Raw genomic sequence first — 19,961 nt, forward strand, 5'->3', positions numbered from 1 at the left:
ACTTTCAATCTTCATTTTCCATGTGTCAACCTTGGCCAGTTAGAAAATTTTCATGTTCAGCCCATAAAGCGACCACCCCTAGCCATTAGATGCCTCCTTCATGCCCTAGAGGTAAGGCTTTGATTTGATTGTTATTTGTGCCTTTTCAATTGCTGTGAGAGTGACCTCTTTTGATGAGAACATGCATTTTCTTCCATAAATTGTACTTTCATTTCTCAATTGTCATTTGATAAGTTTTACTTGCGCCTTTTCAATTGTTGTAAGAGAGACCTATTTCAAGAACATGTGTTTTCTTTAACAATGTGTAATATAAATGAGATTGGCATGTGTATGCTATTAGATGATTGTCACTTCAAAAGCATTACTTGTATCTGCCTCCTAGGGTAGCAACCAAAGCTCGTGCTTTGCACGTTGGATATTTGAAAGGCCTATTGTAAAGATGGATCTTCGGGTGAAAGAGAGTAAGAAGAAAAGGAAGATGAAGAGAGCTTGAAAGTAAGAAGGCATGAATAAGTAGTATCAATTGAAGTGCTCTCTCTTCTAAGCATGAGTAGGAAGAAGCCAACAAGTGGAAAACCTATGTTTGTGAGCTACTAAGATTTTATGTGTATATATCAATTGAAGTGCTATCTCTTCTGAGCACGAGGAGGAAGGAGCCAACAAGTGGAAAACCTATGTTTATGAGCTACTAAGATTTTGTGTGTATATATTAGAACAACATGCAAATTGGCGATCGGGGGAGGGCATGAGCCTAGTCTTGATAGTATTTAGAGAATTGTGCTACATTTGGGGTTTGCATTGATAATTTAACACCATTGCACACAAACAATGAGATTTTTTTTAAATCTCTTGCAATCCTAAGACCTTTGTCTTTCCCATGTGGGAAAAGGGGCTCTTTTCCCTTGTTTTCTCCTATAGTGCTCAACAACATGAACTTCTACTCAAAAGGCATTGCATACCCAGTATGCAATTCCTTGTTTCACAAAAGCTTATAATGTTGTCGTTGTCACGATGTGGGGGTTGGCGGCCCCTTGCACCCACCCACACCTAGTTGGCTATGCGATCCCTCCCTTACAAAAGATCATGATGGCATCGTAATTCACAATGTGGGAATTGGGGGTGAGTGGCCCCTTGCTCCTAATTGTGCCTAACTAGGTATGCGATCCATCCCTTGTAGAAGCTCCTGATGTTAGTTGTAATTCACAATGTGGGAATTGTAGCGAGAATTTGTCTAGAAGGGAAATATAAGTCACCCAAATTCCCACTGCAATTCCCACAATGCAATGTACAAATTGTTTTCTAACTGCTAGCTAATGTGGGAATTACCTTTACATCGATAGAAAAGCTGCCCATCCGGGGCTGACCATGCAAGGGTAGTTTGCAATCGATAAGTGCCCAAGAGCACCTAGGTAATGCTAGGGCTGGTAGGCGCACACACGCTAGGCTACGAATTGTTCCCCCCTCCTTCGTTTCGAAATAAGCGATGTTCCCACCCTGAGACACAGAGAGAGAGAGAGAGAGAGAGAGAGAGAGAGAGAGAGGGGGGGGGAGGTTGTCCTTGAGTTATTCTTTCTCGCTCTGTCTGCACGAGAGGGCTTTTCTCTGCACGGGAGAGCGACGAAGAGAGATTTCCTCCCTGCTCGGCCCACATAGCTACTGAAGGCTGCCTCATCAACTCGATCAAAGTCGGGGCTTTTCCATCAAATGCATGGGATATAGCCCACCCCCCGCCCCCTTTCCAGCATGTTGCCTCGAGGTGCGTTTTCCCATCCCCCTTCTTTCTTTCTTTCTTTCTGTGCTGTGCTGGAGTCGCTTGATTTCGCATTTTCCATTCTCCTTGTTGTTCGTCTAATAATGGGGCTCGGCCAGAAATTTAACTGGTTAGGCATTCATCGGCAGAATTGGCTTAGAGAAAGATCACTTTAGTGTCTACCTACGGTTGCGAACAAGATATTGCTGTAATGCCACACTTGAACACGTCCCCGCGGGGGTGCACGCATACACACGTCCACACACACAGAGAGAGAGAGAGAGAGAGAGAGAGAGAGAGAGAGAGAGAGAGAGAGAGAGAGAGAGAGAGAGAGAGAGAGAGAGAGAGAGAGAGAGAGAGAGAGAGAGAGAGAGAGAGAGAGAGAGAGAGAGAGAGAGAGAGGCAGGCCCTCCCATTGTCAGGATTAGGCTTAGCATGTTCCATTCTTCTACTAGTTGCCGTGTTGGCATTTTGGGCTGCTTTCTTAGCTGGGTTTCGGCTTCAGCCTTCTACATCTACTTGTTTTTTAATTCATCGTTCTTCAGGTGGGAAAAAGAAAGGATTTCTCTATCGTAGGAGGGCATACTTTACATCACCCGAAAGATCTTCTTACCATATTGGGGCAGGTGGGATCCATACAACTGCACCAGAGAGTGGAGGTTTGCATCTGGTTTATGGGTTCGTCCAGTTGTCCTCATATGCTTGATTAGAACCCATATCTACTGTTGTACATGGTGAACCCATTATCCTTCACAATGTTCTAGTCCTAGTTTTTGCCTTCTCGAAATTATCCTTCAAGGGTGCGGCACTTCCATTATTTAATGTCATACTTGACTGAAGAGCTCTCTGAAGTTTACTGAAGGCTTTTATTACCAGGCAAGACATTCTCAGTGGTCTTGTCTCATCTTTATTTAAGGGCTAAATCCCTTCTGATATTCAAATACTGTGATGTGCTTCTAGATGTCCTTCTCTACCCATGCAAAAGGTAAACCTGATGTCATTGGATTTTACCATGATTGGTGAAATCAAGAGATATTAATGCTGGAATGTGCAGCTTCAGATCATCATGTTGTGTGCCATTGATCATGATATTGTATTTGATTTGTACAAGTAAAGCTCAAGCATGTAAAGATGTGTACCTATCTGAATTTTCAGATTCGTTGGCATTGAAACGAAAAATACTTGAAATGCTTGAAATGTTTCATGCCTTGAGTGAAACAATTAACTACACCAATTTTCCATCCCACACATTCATTCCTTTTGACACTTTGTCACTCTCTTCCACTTTCTTCTCTCCTTTCTCCATCCTCTCCACTCCCATACACACCCCAAGAGAAGGATATTAGGGTTCGTGGCTTTTGCATCTATCTCCAGTCAGCATTTTGCAGCTTGCATCATTTGACATTAGTCCTCCTCACCTAGCATCATCATCAGGCTTGCGTTTGCAGCATTCTTCCATGTGGTATCAATTTCCAGTATCCGGTGTCATTTGTTGAGCTACCTTTGGCATTTTTCTCCACCTCATGAATGTTTCCCACCTTTTGGTGTTAGCATTTGGGTTGCATTTTGCTGTCCAGAAACCTTCATTGGCTACATTTGGGGTTGGATCTTTTGATTTGGCAACCTATCCTTCTTCATCCTTTGGAGATCGCATCAATAGAGTTGATCTTCTTTCTTGACTCTGGTTGCATTAGAGGGCTGCTCCTTCGACAATTGTCTTTCATCTTTAGAATCTATTTCAATATTCTATTGCTTGAGAATTGTGTTTCGCTCCCTTCACTATGTGTAGATTTCCTTTAGTTAATGTCACCCTATCAGATAGGACAGGGCAATCATCTTTAGATCTTTGGCTTTGTTGTATCAGTTTGATTCACTTAGCATGATTCAATGATTCATCATTCATCATCTTTTTCTTTTGTGTTTCCTTTGAGTTTCTCCTTCTCTCAGTGTTTGCTGTGCACTTGGTGTTTCTCCTTGCAAACCCTACAATCTCTTTGATATGGTGTGAGTGCATACCATTTCGTTACATTATTTTGACATGGTATTAGAGTAGAGGTGCTTAGAGAGCTAAAGATTCTTTTCATTGAAGAAGGCAAATCAAGGTTGTGAACTTGGCATCACCTTTAGTTGTCTCCCTATATTCTATTGCATCATTGGGAGAGACAAGATGAATAGACCACTAGGTGCTTCTCCTACATCAAAAACAATCATACCATTGAAGATTGTATCGACCTTTGTTCCCTATCCCACTTGAGTATATGCGTCTTTTCCTTGGCGTTTGTCGTGCCACCTTACCCTTTTGGGCCATGGAGATCATCTTGTATTGGCTATCAAATTTTTTATGCTCATGATAATAAGATGCATCCAATGTGCACTAAGTCCTTATGAGCAAAGGAGAATCTAAGATTTCATTAGGCTCTACAATCTCTTGGAGACCCGTGCAAAGTGCTATGGAGATTTCCCCTATCCATTTTGGGGTATAGCAGATTTCTCGGCCATCGATTCTACAATCTACTCCAGTGAGAGGTTGTGGTTGCTGGGTATTGTCTCATCAATTCGCTCCTTTGCGCAGTAGCTGTTTGACTAATTCTACTCTTTTGGCTTCGCAACTTGCTCCACTGAGAGACAGTGGCAGTGGCCCACCTTTGGCTCTCTAGGAGCTCTCTATTTTCTAACCTCCCTTGTATTGCTCCATGGACACCTACTTCGATGAGGGCATCAAGGAGATTCTGTGTGATATCCCTCTCTCCACTCCCTCCTCTACTCAGGTTCAAGAGGTCACCTCTGGAAGTTGTCTAGCTTCTATTCCATTAGGGTTCAAGATACCTTCTTTGGCAATGCCAATGGCACTTCCTTCGCTGTTTGACACTCTAGAGGTTGCGATTCATGAGTTCCTTGCCTCCCAATTTGTCTTTGAGGGGGATTTAGGAGGGGCAAATTTGTGTTCCACCTTAGAGGGGGATCCCATTCCTTCTACTTCAGAGGGGGTCTCTACTCATCCTATGGATCTTCACATACCCTTCACCTTCTTGGGGTAGTTGACATCTCCATGCCATTTCATCCATTAATTCCTATGTCCATTGATTTCTATTGATACTCAAGATTTACCAATTCTTCTTAGTTTAGGGCTTTGGATGTTTTAGGCATGGCTTGGTGGCTAGGCCTTTGTATATCTTCTAGCATATGGAGTAACGGAGCTTGTGGCTTCTCTCTTGGTGTTGAGTTTTGGGTAGTATCAGATCATGTCTTTTTTCACTAGAAGTCACCTCATAGGTGGAATATTGGGATTTTAGGATTGATCCTCTTCTCTCTCTCTCTCCTTTTTGGGCTTGAGAGGGGGTGTTGAAACCAAGTCATTTAGTAAATTTCTTCTCCTTCATTCCTATTTTAATTTCCATTTATAGCCCCAAAAAGGCTTTATTTGGATCATTAGTTAGTGTTTAGGTGCCACTCTCGAGAGTTGGGATACCATTGGAGATAGTTTGTGCCTATAAATACAGCATTGGCTCCACCCATTTGCCATCCCACTCATTCATTACCTTTGACACTTTGTCACTCTCTTCCACATTTTTCTCTCCTTTCTCCATCCTCTCTATTATAGTACACACCCAGCGAGGACATTACCGTTCATAGCTTCTGCAGCCATCCCCACTTGGCACTGCTTGCATCATTTGGCGTCAGCCCTCCTCACTTGATATCATCATGCTTGCGTTTGCAGCATTCTTCCACTTGGTATAAGTTCCTAGCATCTCGTATCTTTGCTGAGCTGTGTTTGACAGTTTTCTCCACCTCGTGACAATTTCCCACCTTTTGGTGTTAGCATATGGGCTGCATTTTGCTGTCTAGACACCTTCTTGGCATCAACATTGGCTTCAAGCACTTGCTATCCCAAGAGCCTGCGCTTTGCAGCCCTTGCGCCATTTGGGGTTGGATCTCTTCATTTGGTAGGCTGTCCTTGTTTATCCTTTGGCTCCGTTGTATGAGCTTGGTTCACTTAGCCTTCACAATCATCTTCTTTTGTGTTTTCTGTGAGTTTCTTATTCTCTCATAGTGTTTGTTGTACACTTCGGGTTTCTCCTTGCAAAACCAACTATCTCTTTGATATGGTATGAATGCATATCGTTTTGTCACACTAATTTGACAATTATGAGACTTCATATACACAGAATGTGGCTCATGTAATATAGCAAACATAGATTCATTCTAATTCATGGTTTCATACAATGTAGATAAAAATTCAACATAACATGAATATCTACATGCATTGTGGTCCATTATCCATAACCAGCATTAGCTCTAACTATAGAAGAAGCCATCAATATGTACATGCATCATAAATTACTTAAACAAAACCTTGTAATCAATGCGAATGCCCATCACCATGTGTAGATAGAATCCATGATAAATGTTCATTACAAAAGATCAAATCTATTTTTCATGGTAGGGCTTTTTTGAAAGTTTAAAATTGGTGTTTCACAAGTTGATGAAACGGTTGAATATGAAACTTAATTCCTAACCTTATGAAATGAGTTTCTTGGCAACTATGACTAAGACAATGGACTGTGCAATGTACTTATGCTGGTTGTCAAACCTACATCATTCATGATCGATCTAGAGACAAGCTTGAAGTGTAAAAATATTATAGCCAATAGATGGTCATCTCATGCGTAGGATGAAAAGGGGCAGACTTACCAAGGACATAAGTAAAGGTACTAACATGATGTAGTAGATTGGATTCTTGTGGTCAGTTGGATGGCTAGCTTAAATTAGTGGGGGATACTTGAAATTACTAGCTGTTTAGTTTTGTTTGTTTTTAAGAAGTTCAAGATTCTTTTCCACCCATCTGTTTTGCTCTTTCAACCACCAAACTAATGCGGATTGTGTAATAGAAGCTTGGTTATGTTTGTAATTAGATGGTAGAGAGTATAGGTTGGTATGCAGGAGTGGACTATGCAAAAAAGCTGATTTTCAATTCAATAGTCTATTAAGAGCTCAATCTCGTTGACTAAGCCTCTAGGAATTTGCATGTTGTTCGTCATATCAGCATGCATTAGTAAATCTCAAACTAGAACATCTAGAAATGCACATTACCATAAGGTTGAGTAGTTTGACCTTTGGACATTCTGCTTGGTTGTGGCAAGTATATTTTTTTGCTTATCTTGTACATTTTGCCATGCTGCAACTCTCACCCTTAGCATCATGTGAGAGCTTACTTCGTCAACCTTCTCATTGATCTTAGGTTTCAAGTTTGCTAAATGACAATATTGTTGCTTGATGTTTTGTGATACTCTTTCAAAGCAGGCTTTTGGAAAGCTACTTTAATGATGAAGGACAATAGTAGAGCTGCATTGACTCAACACCTAAATATGGTTTCATGCTACCAATAAAGTAGGAATTCTAGTTTGTGTAGTGGGCCACCAAGGCAGATATCTTTGAGGTTGTTCAGATGGGTCCAATTCAAAGGGGCCCTTGATTTTGCCATTTTTTTTTCTCTTACGTTTATTAATAAATGACAAAGGAGGCTATTTATGTTAGTGCTGAAAATTAAAGCCTTCCTAGGGAATCCTTGGTGTCAGAGTACAACGAATGTGGAAGTGTATTGACAAGATTGAAAGAAAATGAACACGAGAGAAAGGGAGAGAGAAAAGAGATAGAAAAGTGCAAAAATTTGCAGTCAATGAATTTTGAAATGAAGAGGGCAGATAAATAGGGGATGTTGATGTATCTCCTCGAGTTGTATCGCTCCCATTAGCATTTGAAAAGCAAGTGAGGAGGGTTGGTTGCCAATTGGGCCTAAATAGGAGGAAATAATGCAATAAAATAATGTAGGCGGCCAACAAAATTGGCCGACGTGATAAAAAAAACCCGTTGATAGCTACACAAACGATTAAAATAATCGGCAATCAGTCCTCCAGCTACAATGTGGTATCATCGCTTGATAAAGTGCCCGTACATTGCGATTGCTAGACAAACCCATAAACTGACATGAATAATGAATAATGCCCTCCAAGAGTATCGTTGAGAGAATTTATTGTACCAATGGTAACTCACATGTGGTAGAAGATGCCGCTCAATACTTCACCTTTGTGGAAGAAAGGGCAACAATGGGTTGCTTCTTGCTATTTCATGAGATAACACTTGCACCCAAAGTAAAACAATATCCTGTCGTTGACCTTTGATGGTCAATATCTCCAGCCCAATTTGAATCTATCCAGCCTGTAAAAACCAAAGGTGAATCTCGAGTATGTGTTGGATAATGAATACCAAGATTGGGGGTCCCCCTCAGGAACTACAAAATCCTCGTAGCAGCTTGCCAATGTACCATCTTGGGTTCACTTATGAACTTGGCCAATAGACGTACAAGAAAACACAAATCAACCTGAGTGTTGAAAAGCTAAATTAAGGATCCAATCAATTGCTTGTAGCAGGTAGCATTTGCCGTCGAAGAATTTGCATGGGCCGTAGCCTTCTAGTTTGGATCCATAGGAGTAGAAATGGCCTAACATCCCTCCATCTTAAATGTAGCCAAAAGCTCTTGTACATACTGTTGCTGGGAGATGAAAATCCCCCTGGGAGTTTGGTGAATCTCATGGCCTAAAAAGAAATGAAGAAGGCTCATATATGTCGTTTTGAACATCTTGCTTAGTGTTGCCTTAATCTCCTTGACCTTTGGGCATGATCACCTGTCAAAATAAGATAATCCACATAAAGCATGAACAATGCATGCCATCCAGTTGAGGTGTGGACATACAATTGGGGATCAAAAGAGGAACGATGATATCCTAGCTTTTGTTGGAGAAACGAGTCTATCTTTTATTCCAAGCACATGGAGCTTGCTTTGAGGTTGTAAAGGGCCTTCTTCAACCTGTACACGTGTCCATCTGATGAGGAAAAGCAAGGAGGCTGCTCAACAGAGATCTCCTCCTTCAAATCACCATTTAGGAAGGTGGACTTTACATCAAGTTGATAAACCGGCCATCTCCTATGGTTGGCTAAGGCAAGAATTGCTCTAATGGTAGCCATCCGAGCTATACGTGCAAAGGTGTCATGGAAATCCACCCGTAGAAGCTGTGCGAAGTCCTTTGCAGTGAGCTGCACCTTGTGCTTATTCAAAGTACCATCACTATGATATTTGGTCTTGAAGACCCATTTTACATCAATCACCTTCCTTGTACGGGCCAAGGTACAAGATCCCAAGTGTCATTTCGCTCAATAGTATCCAATTCTTGCTCCATAGCCTTTTTCCAATGTTGTGATTGCAAAGCCTCCTTCACGGAGGTGGGTTCCCTATCTTGTATGGCATGGGTCATCAAACAATAGTTAGTATAAACAAGATTGGTAGCATGTGCCTGGTTCCTCCGAGACCGCCATGGACCATCATGCGGCTGCCACTCCTTTTCAAGGACTCCCTCAATCCTTAAATCACAAAGTGTGTCTCGTGTCCAATGAGGAGGAGGCCATATCTCTCCTCTGTGCGCACCATTTGTTGAAGTCTCTAGAAACATCCATCGGTGGTGGCTTAGTTAGCGAAGCCAGTGGGAAGGCAATATCCTCATTCAAAGAGGACGTATCTCCACAAGGCATGGGCTCCAAAGGTGCAATCGCTAGCACCTAAGTATCCCTTGGATCTCCAAGCACGGGATGCTCCTCACCCCCCTCTTAAGGTTGGAGCCTCCACAAACTGAACATCTCAACTCGTGTAGACATCTTGCTTAATGGGATCATACAATCGGTAACCCTAGGACTGCGAGTTATAGCCCACAAACACCTGTCTTCGAGAAGCTGCTTCAAATTTATCACGATGTGTCTTTTAGATGTGGACATAGGTGTCACACCCAAAAACCTTAAAATAAAAAATATTAGGCTTGGACCCAAATTACACCTCATAGGGTGTCATACCAGCAATGACCAAAGTGGGGGAATTGATTAAGGACGTGGACTACAGTAGCCATAGCCTGGGCTGCCCAAAGATGTTTGTCTATGCTCCATCATGGTGCGAGCCATCTCAATCACACTTCGGTTTCTTCCGCTCCAATATGCCATTTGCTTAAGGTGTGTTGGTGTTTGCAAACTCTTGGTGGATATTGTGATTTGCACAAAATCTAGCAAGCTCATTATAAACAAATTCTCCTCGCTTATCCGATCGTAATGTCTTAGTTTTTGGCCTGATTGGTTCTCCTCAAAGAGTAACCAATCCTTGAAGTGGGAGAAAGTCTTCGACTTCAATTGCAAAAAGTAAGCCCTTTTCAAGAAAGGACGATGATGATGCACCTTGCCAACAAACATCGGTTCTACAGTCCACGTAGAACTTAGATGGTTCTTGTTATGTGACGTTCTTGGAGGCATCCTTAGAAGATGAGTCCTCGAGTCAAGAAGTAATTAACTCTCCCACAAAATTCGAAACAGCCATGATTCTATTTTAGCATCCCAAAGAGCTAGCCAAGCCCCCATGGAAAGAAGAAGACACTTCCAACAGAGTATCGGACGAGGTCACTCCCTTGAAGGACTCAAATCTATACCTGAAAGAAGTCTGCGGGACTTTCATCTGAGAAGTGGAAGGTGAAAAGCAATTAACTTTTGTGGATGTAAATGGTACTGAGTGTCACATAGGTCCACGTAGATTTGTAGAAACAAGCTCCAAGGGTGTTAAAGACTATCTTGAAGCCTTGTTGGGAATGGCATCACGATGTTGATTTCCACGAATGTAAGATACACGGGGTTTCTCGCTTACCACAATGTTTGGCATACCTCGAACAAGTTGTCCCCTAGACTTCTTCCAAAGATAATCATAATTTAGGTGGCCAAACCGAGTATGCCAAAGCTTGAATTGTGTTTGAGAGGTAAGAAGCAGAGGTCAAGGCAGAAGGAGACCTTAGCTTGTAGATTCCATTCTTCTCATAACTAGAAGTAAATACCTATCTTGATCCACTATCAAGAATTTGAAAGGAATCCTCGTCAAACTCAACCAAGAGACCGAGGGTACAAGTATTGTGTACCAAAAGCAAATGGTAACCCAAGCTTGGCACATAAAACACCTCTGAAGTATGAGTATCACCCTTCCCATTTGGGATAAGTTGTATATTACCCCGCCCTTGGATAGGGACATAAGAGCTATTGCCGATGAGAATCAGTCCATGTGAAGGTTGCAAATGTGTAACACTTGCTGCAGAAGGAGTTGTGTGGAGAGGCATAATCAATGATCCACTCATGAGGGTGTGAGGCCGTCGACGTAGCATCAGAAGGCCTCAATGCCTCAATCTCTCCAAGTGGTGGAAGGTAGTTGACGAGGGAGTAGGCATCGCTCCTAAATCCTTTGAAGACTTTTCATTCTTCTCCTGTGACAAGTGGAATCCTTCTCTTTGTCCTTTGATTGGTCTTCCTTCTTTTTGTCCTTCCCCTTCTTCGGAGAGTGAAAGGTAAGAAGGATTGAAGCTTGCTTGGGAGAGCTATGGGGGGAGAGCAAGAGCAAGAAAGAGAGAGAGACCAAATGGGACCTGTTGGGGGTGGATGTATGGCCAAAGGACCTACTGGAGTGGATTTCACAAAAACTGGCGGCGAAGTTTATGTATTGGAAGTCGCAAGCGTGGCCATTCCATGTCCGCCTCAAAGTGGCTCAGACAATCATGCTACCAATGCTAACGTATTTCCTGCCATTGTTGCCGTGGACGCCTACTACTTTGAAGGCTCTCACTCATCCCATTCGTTTCATGCTATGGAAGAAGGATTCGCTGCAGGCAGACATTTCGTGGATTTCATGGTCACATACATGTATCCCTAAACGCATGGGTGGTGGCGCTATTTTGGATGCAGAAACTCATATGCTGGCTCTTCGTTGGTCTCTTTTTCATGCCATGTGTGTGGATCATCACCCGTGGACCATCATAGCCTGTTATTTTCTTGAGAACAGCGGGCTACACCATGGTAACACACGGCTTTGAGCCTCCTGGTGGCATGTTCTTAATGCTGACTCGCGATTTTCCAGTCCCTCTTCCTCTTTGTTACTGCACTTGGTCGGCTCTTGGAAAGTGGTGCTCCAAAAGGCCCGTTGGCATCCAATAGGGGACCGCTTGCTGACTAACTCCTTTCAGCTGGAATTGTTGGCAGTATCGAGATTACTTTTCTGGGAAGACAAACATCAGCTCAGATCGAGATTTAACCGCATGGCCCGTTTAGGTGTGACTTCGATTGCGGATGCTACCCTTGCCACTCGCAATGTCCTCGCATCGTTTCGGACTGCTAGGAGACTTTTCAGGATCCCGCGCGGATATCGTGGTTTATGGGGAAAGCTTTTGTTGGAGCTTCAGGATAGGCAACCCTTTCTTGCCCTGGCTGTGGATCGTCCTTGGTAGGACTGGGACCTTGCAGGCCGGTTGAGTCTGGAAAAGGCCTCTACTAATCAGGTGTATCATCTTCTCATTCAGGATCACCAATGGCTGGGTGTGAAAGCTAATACTGTTTGGGGACTGCAGAAATCGCTGTCATGGTGGCAGGCAATGCTGATGGAGGGCTGGCTGAATAAGGCACCTTTCAAATGCAAGGTCTTTCTTTGGCGGGTAATGATTGGTGGTCTTCCTCTTGTCTCGGCCCTTTCCAAGTGTCGAATCTCGAATGGCAATTGTTTCTTCTGTACCACTACTGCGGAATCGGCCCGACATCGTTTTCTTTCTTGCCCGCTCGCCAAGAATATCTGGTCACTCTTGTCGCAAATCTGGCGCGCAGTGGTGGGGTCCTCACTAACTCCTTTCGATTGGGTTTTTGTGCGCCCAAAGTACCCCACACCGCCATAGTTACACATGAAGATCTTATTTCACTTTTTCAGATACTGGGGATGTTGGCACATTTGGACCACGCGCAATGCTTTTCTCTTTGATTCAGCCTCTAATGTACCGAGACATATTGCCAGGCTTAAAGGGCTCTTGCATTGGCAGTTAGATCTCATTCGGCACTCTGACTTGCTCCCTTGGGAGGATTTGCATCCCTGGCATATGGCAATTGCCGCTGGGTCGTTGCCATGATTGGTGTAACCTTTTTAGTGCATTAGTACGGGGGATTTCCCACACGTTGGCCTAGGGCCCTCGTGTCTCTTGTAATCATGTAATCATGTAATCTTGTACCTTTTTTTCGTAATTAATACAATTATCTTTTACGAAAAAAAAAGAGACCAAATGGGAACTCCAACAGTCACAATATGTGACTGGGCCTTCATTTATTCAAACTGCCACTAAAAGAATAAAGAATAAAGTGCAGGTGACGAGCGCCCGCCACTTGCAGTGTGCAGTGGTGGGTACTGTCAGTGTAGTAATACATGGGCAGCTAGGCGGAGGCGTCTTTACCCCCAACAACCCCCCACTTAAAGGCGAGTCCGCCCTAGTGAGGAGTGAAAAGAAAAAGAAAAGACAGTACAATGTACACATGTACAACAAGATGAGGAAGAACGCCATCTCATCCAACGCCCATCAATCTCGTGAGGAAGGCAAAGCGCTCAGTAGTGAGGCTTTTTGTGAGCAGATCTACAGGATTTTCGTCAGTGGAGATCTTGACAAGGTCAACAGACCTATCCTCCACGACCCCACGTATGAAGTGATATCTCACCTCAATGTGTTTCATCTTCGCATGGAAGATCGGATTCTTGGCTAGCTGAATAGCACTCATAGAATCCGAAATGCAGTGTAGGTATAGAATCAATCCCAAGGTCATGAATCAAAAGGCCCAATAATATGGCTTCCTTGCAAGCCTCAGTGGTTGCAATATACTCCCTCAATGGTAGAGAGAGCCATACACTTCTAAACCTTGGACATCTAAGAGATAGGAACTCCAGCATAGGTGAATACATAGCTAGAAGTGGATTTCCTACTATTTGCATGTCCTGCATAATCGGAGTCTGTGTACCCCACAACTTCTGTATCCTGGTTGCCATAGTAAATACACATATTTGCTGTGCCTTTAATGTATCTCATGATACCCTTCACGGCATCCCGATGTTTCTTGCTAGGTGTAGCCATATAGCGTGCCACAACACCCATTGCAAAGGCAATATTTGGATGAGTGGCTATCATGGCATACATCAAATTGCCCACGGTTGACCGATTGTACATCAAATTAAGCTCCAACCATACGTCTCGAGCCATGGTTAAGTGCTTGATGTGAGGGATGACGGCTTGAGTGCAAGAGAGGAAAAAATGGATGCATGCATTTAGTTTATCCCAATGGGCTTGTACTTCTATCAACTCAACTTTCTCATCTGAAGAAAGCTCGGAGGCATCATGAGTTGGAGGGCAGTCTATAGCCTTGGTCACGTGCTCCACCAAATCATAAGACTACAAGATGGCAAGCATCATTATGCGCCATATGCGATAATTCTCCCCATCACGCTTTTGATTTGAAGGAAGAGCTGGCTACATGGGGACCTTATGATCCATAATAGGTTGAAACTCCACGTCAATTGCAGTTGACATTGTAAACAGAATGATCTACACAAAAACAAGGGCAACACCCTTTGACTCCATGCACTGTGCCGGTGCTTGCTAGGGCTTCCTCCACTTGTCCTCAAAGAGTTTCACTTACCGGAGGTGATGAAAACTCAAAATCTGTAGCAAAAGATTAAAAGCGCAGCCTTTCCTTCTCCATGAACAACAAGGACTTGCAAAAAACAGAAACTTTGCTCCTTCTCCACACACAACTTGCTCACCGCAGCCTCCAAGGCTGAAAACTCAAACTTATGTTGCGAAGAATCCTCCCGATCAGGTTTGCCCATGATCAATCAGCCCTTCTACGTTGCTTTGATACCATGTCAAAGTGCAATGAATGTAGAAGTGTATGGACAAGATTGAAAGAAAATGAACACGAGAAAGGGAGAGGGAAAAGAGAGAAACAAAAGCAGAAATCTGTAGTCAATGAATGCTGAAATGAAGAGGGAAGATATATAGGGGCTGTTGACGTTGTGAGAGTGCGCAATGGAAGAAGGAACACAAACACAGAGAGAGAGAGAGAGAGAGAGAGAGAGAGAGAGAGAGAGAGAGAGAGAGAGAGAGAGAGAGAGAGCAGAAAATGAAGGAAGAAATACTGCATTGACTGAAATGAATGCTGAATACAAAGTTGTGGATTGATCACTGCTTGCATGCAGCCCAGAGCGTTAGTTAGGGCACCAGATCAGGCTGATGATGATGGCAGCACCGAAGATGGAGTTGGAGTGTGCACCTGCCAAGGAAGGAGGGAATATGATAATACAATTGATTGCCAAGTGGGAAATGGCTATAAATAGCCAAAAGCCCAAAAACTGGCCGACTTGAAATTTGAGGCCAAAAATATGTCCGACAAGCATTTAATGCTGGTAAAAATACTAGGAATGCTCAAAAAAATCCCGGAAAGGGTGGACAATGTCCGGCAGGTGAGGCTGCCTGAAGAAAGCAGAAATTGCCCCCGAGAAATGCACATAAAATCCTGACTAGAGGAGAAAATGCAATGAAATGCAATAAACTGAGTGCTCTAGAATGAGCTATCTCCTTTGTCAAAACAAGTGATAGACAAGTTAGAGCTCCTAAACTTCCTCGTTTGATTCGGATTGAGGCTCACAGGTAGGAGATGACAAGGCATGACAAACATGACTACTAATAACAGACGTATCTCCTTGAGCCGTATCTCTCCCACCAGCACAATGTGAAAAGCAATTGAGGAGGGTAGGTTGCCAATTAGGCCTAAATAGGAGGAAATAATGCAATAAAATAATGCAGGCGACCAACAAAACTAGCCGACCTCATCAAACAAATGAATAAAATAATTAGCGATCAGTCCTCCAATTGTCGCGTGGCGTCATTGCTTGCTTGATAAATTGCCGTACACTATGTTTGCTAGACATGCCCACAAACTGATAGGAATAATGAATAATGCCCTTTGAGAGTACCTTCGAGAGAACTGATTGCACCAATGGTAACTTGAGAAATACTAGTCCAGGGGATGACTAATCTCTAACTCTTCGCTCCTAAAGCTATTGGAGAATGCTTTCTAATTATATGGTACGTGAAGTTTTGGTTGTTAAGATTTGAGGGCCTAATTAAAATTAACTTTTACCATGGAAGATTGACCTTGGTCAAAAGTCTTTCTAAACTAATTATAAAATTTTAAATATTATTGCATTCTTTAGTTGGAGATGTGATTTTGATTCTCCAGAGTATGAGGCTAGTGTGAGTCTTGGGTTGAGCCTTGAGCTCTAATGTGAATGGAACCAATGTCATTAAAACTTTAAACATTTAATTCGAAAGGGCCCATGAATTTTGTTAGAACTTGAAAGTGAGGTTTGTGAGTTGTTCTAAATTTTTTTTGGAATGCATCTTAAAGACTTGTTTGCTATTGTCAGAAGTGGGTGCAACAAGCAATGGAAGTGTAGAAGATTGCTATAACACAAGAGAATGGAAAAAACAAAAGAACACTACAAAGCAATGAGAACTCAAAGATATACTCGGAAAATGGAATCCATATACCGAACTTGAGACAATTGTGTACAACAATGAACCATTGGCTATGGCTTTCTTTCTCTAACATGGCTTGCATTAGAATGTGCAAGTGATGAATGATGACTCTAGAGAAGGGAGCCTAAATATATATAGGCTATAAATAATGCTATCAATGTATCATGTCGGCTAGCATTAAATGTAGGTTGGCTAGTCATAAATGCCAAAATAACCATAATAATGACAAATGAAAAATACCTAAAATAACTACAATGCTTGGTCTACTAAACCATATGCCCGGATTCACTCATGAGCTGACAAAACCGCTAATATCTTCTCTTAGATCATGGGTGATCTAATATAATATGATGATGCAATGATAATGACTCATCATAGTCCATATAACAACGACCATAAGAATAGGACCATGGATATCCAAGTAATGGGTGATCAAGCCATCACCAAAGTGCCTTAGAGAGAACTTGATATCGATGCCGATCATACTAGAACATGAAAATAGGGAAGAATTATAGCAATTCTCTGTGTTTGTCAAACAATGGATCGCAGTAGCATACATGACCATCTTGTCAAAAATGCTTGTGAGTATACGTGAACATGGATTCCTTGCCTTTGGCCAGATTGCCAAAGTGTCCCCTCATGTGAGCTCAAACTTGGAGCCAATCTTGCTCTCTATCAAGTAACAACCCATCGTGAACTTGGAAGTCAATCCCAGTTCTAGGATTTGAAAATCTGCTAGACTTTAGTTGATGTGTTAGGGAAGTCCCTTGGAACTTGTATACCTGTATATCTATATAGATGAGGCTCACCGGCCCCACTATATCACCCTCTCACACACTCTCTTTCGCACTAGAGAGTCTTGAGGAATGACCGCATCACCTATACTAGAAAGTGGCAAGAGGGGCAGCCAAGCCCTTTGCTTGGCTTAAAGAAGAAGACCCATTTCATGCCTTGGCCTTCGTCTTGGCTAGGGGATTCGAGTCGGAGTCGGAGGATGTCTTGGCAAAGGAGTCTGTATCTTGCTTCTTCCTCGAAGCCCCCAACTCTTTGCAATCCTTGTACAAATGTCCGTTCTTACCATAGTGATAGTATTGGGCCTTCGACTTCTTCTTGTCACCCCTCTCTAAAGTTGCAAATGCCTCATTGGACCCACCATACGGAGATGGAAGCCTCCCTTGTAATTGTAAAGATGCCTCATGCTCAAGCAACATCAAGGACGTGTGTAAAGCTCACTAGCATTGTGATGTCTCGGCATGTAAAGCATTGGCCACTCTAGTAAACTCCGAAGGGAGCTTATAGAGCATAGTCCCCACAAGATGAGCCTCTCGAAGGGTGGACTGCATGTGATGAAGCTGATCTTGTACGTGTGTAACATGAAGCAAGAATGACTAGATAGTATCCTTAGGCTCAAACTTCATCTATTGGAGTTGTCCATAGAGGGTAATGGCATGGTGGTCAAGGGAGCCTCGAAAATCATATGAAGTTTCACCCATAAGCTGTCTTGCAGGAGGTGACCGCTAGTAGAACCTCTTTAGAGATGCAGAAGAGAAGAGTAGAATATGCACGAGCATCATCGGAATCTGAAGTAAGCACAACTTCCTCATGGTTGGCCTGGTCCCAGTCATTAGGAAGAGTGGGAGGTTGAGGATGCTCAATAGCTCTAGAAACCATGTACGGCAATTGCTTTTTGCACAAACCATGCCATCATAATAGCACTCCATGCTAAGTAATCAGGGTGGTGAAGTTTGTCATTAGCAGGACTTCAAGGAGCCATTTGGTGAGGATGGGAAGAGAAGATGAAGAATAGAGAGAGAGAGAGAGAGAGAGAGAGAGAGAGAGAGAGAGTACAGCCAAACACAACATTGATGGCAAGAAGTATGATTTCACATGTAGTGTCAAAGGAAGCTGATCACAAAATGTTTGCAGAATCTGGGAGAATCAGAGTGGCAACAGCCAACAAACATTGGCAGAGGCTGAAAACACTGTCACCCAATCTGTAGGAGCATTTTTCTTTTTTTTGAAAAAAACCCAGACAGCAGAAGCATTAAAGGCATACTTGCAGCATAAAAATATTACAGAAAATTAAAACACAGACTGCAGCTTATAAACACAGAAGATTGAAGGCTGAAACAGGCTGAAAACTCCCAAACATTTGTCGCCCAGGCTGCAATAGACATCAAGGTAGATCAGCACCAGAAAACTGTAAGGGCAGACTGTCCACAGCAGAAAACAGCACCCAAAGCCCGAACATAGACATTTGATACCATGTCAGAAGTGGGTGCAGCGATGGAAGCATAGAAGATTGCTGTAATAGATTCCACAACACAAGAGAAAAGAGAAAATAAAAGAACATTGCAAAGGGAGAACTCAAAGATATGCTCAGGAAATGGAATCCATACACCAAACGTAAGGCAATTGTGTAGAAGAGTGAGTCATTGGTTGTGTGGACATTGGCATTGGCTCCCTCTCTCCAACCGGGCTTGCAAGTGATGAATGATGATTGTGGAGGAGGGAGCTTGAATATATAGGCAATAAATAATGCCGTTAGTATATCGGGTTGGCTAGTATTAATGCTGGTCAGCTACCCATAAACACCAAAATAACCATAATAATAACAAAAAAATGCCTAAAATAACTACAATGCCTAGCCAACCGAACCACATACCCAAACTCCCTCATGAGCTAGCAAAACCACTAGCAACTATCCACCTTTACTATGCTTAAACATCTATTAATAAAAAATTGAGAGAACACGAGAGGAAGAAAATAAGAGAGATGAGTGCACAACATTGCACATTAAGAGAATGGTTGTATTCTTCTCCCATGTATGAGTGAGCACCTCCCTCACGTATGTGTTTAGTAAATTGTATTGGTTTGCGTACTGTACTTAAAAGTAAAAAAAAGTCTCCTTTTGGGCATTTTGATTTCCTTGTCTAAATAAATTGCGTTTGTTGACATTTGTTAAGGCCTAAATCATCTTTCTAACCTTAAAAAAATAATTATCTTGTCATAAGGCCATAATATAAAGGTTACAATAATAATGAATAATCTTATGGATAAGTGCACTAATGATTAATAAATTTGTGCACCCGTGGTGCAAGAATAATGATCCGCTCACCTAAGATACTCCACTGGTAAAAATGAAAATCACTCCATTTGCATTTATTTGGCTACTAATAGGTTGCTCACTAGAAATACAAAACATATTAATTTCTTACCTATTTGCCTAATACAATATGTGCACCACATGTATATACATGCAACAACTCACTATTATGTGATGAATAGAAAAACAATAATAAAATGTGAAAAATAAACCCATTATATAACTAAAATAAGCTAAATTAAATATCACAACTTTGCTTGGGGGTTAGCAAGCAACTATCCTTAGTTGAGTAAAAACAAAACAAATAGCATGGGTGGCCAATGACATGCTATTGTCGTTTCATGTAGTAGATGTGCACTAAATGAAGAAAAATATATAATCCCAATATGTAAAGACCAAAGGCAACTAGACCGTTGAGCTTGATGTTTTTCTAGGTCTCTCCCTCTCTCATGTGTGCTTGTAAAATGTATACTTATTTTCTCAAAAGATTTGTTTCATGAGAAAGAGTTTGATCTCCTACAGAATATACTGCTTCAGTGTATATTTAATGATACATATGGTGTTAGGGCATCAACACCAGGGCCGATGGATCAGCCAGGTCACAGTTGAGAAGACTCCATTACTGCACTGCGAGCTTCAA

The 19,961-nt window shown here is 42.3% G+C and overlaps 1 protein-coding gene across 4 annotated transcripts in view; it reads left to right on the forward strand.

Moving 5' to 3' along the window:
- Positions 1 to 1,448: 1,448 nt before the first annotated feature.
- DPB (Transcription factor DP) overlaps positions 1,449 to 19,961 on the forward strand; it is a 63,870-nt gene continuing 45,357 nt past the window's right edge. For 2 of the 4 annotated variants that reach the window (XM_087687667.1, XM_087687669.1), the window contains exon 1: positions 1,449 to 1,756. In XM_087687667.1, coding sequence (XP_087543793.1) covers positions 1,744 to 1,756 — 13 coding nt within the window. In that variant the 5' untranslated portion in view covers positions 1,449 to 1,743. The remainder of the gene's footprint in view (positions 1,757 to 19,961) is intronic. The other 2 variants (XM_087687670.1, XM_087687668.1) reach the window with 1 other exon arrangement.

The sequence above is a fragment of the Lygodium microphyllum genome, chromosome 11 (genome assembly GCF_053477565.2).
Source record: "Lygodium microphyllum isolate KBCC chromosome 11, Lygodium_microphyllum_v1.1.10, whole genome shotgun sequence".
Lineage (NCBI taxonomy): Eukaryota > Viridiplantae > Streptophyta > Polypodiopsida > Schizaeales > Lygodiaceae > Lygodium > Lygodium microphyllum.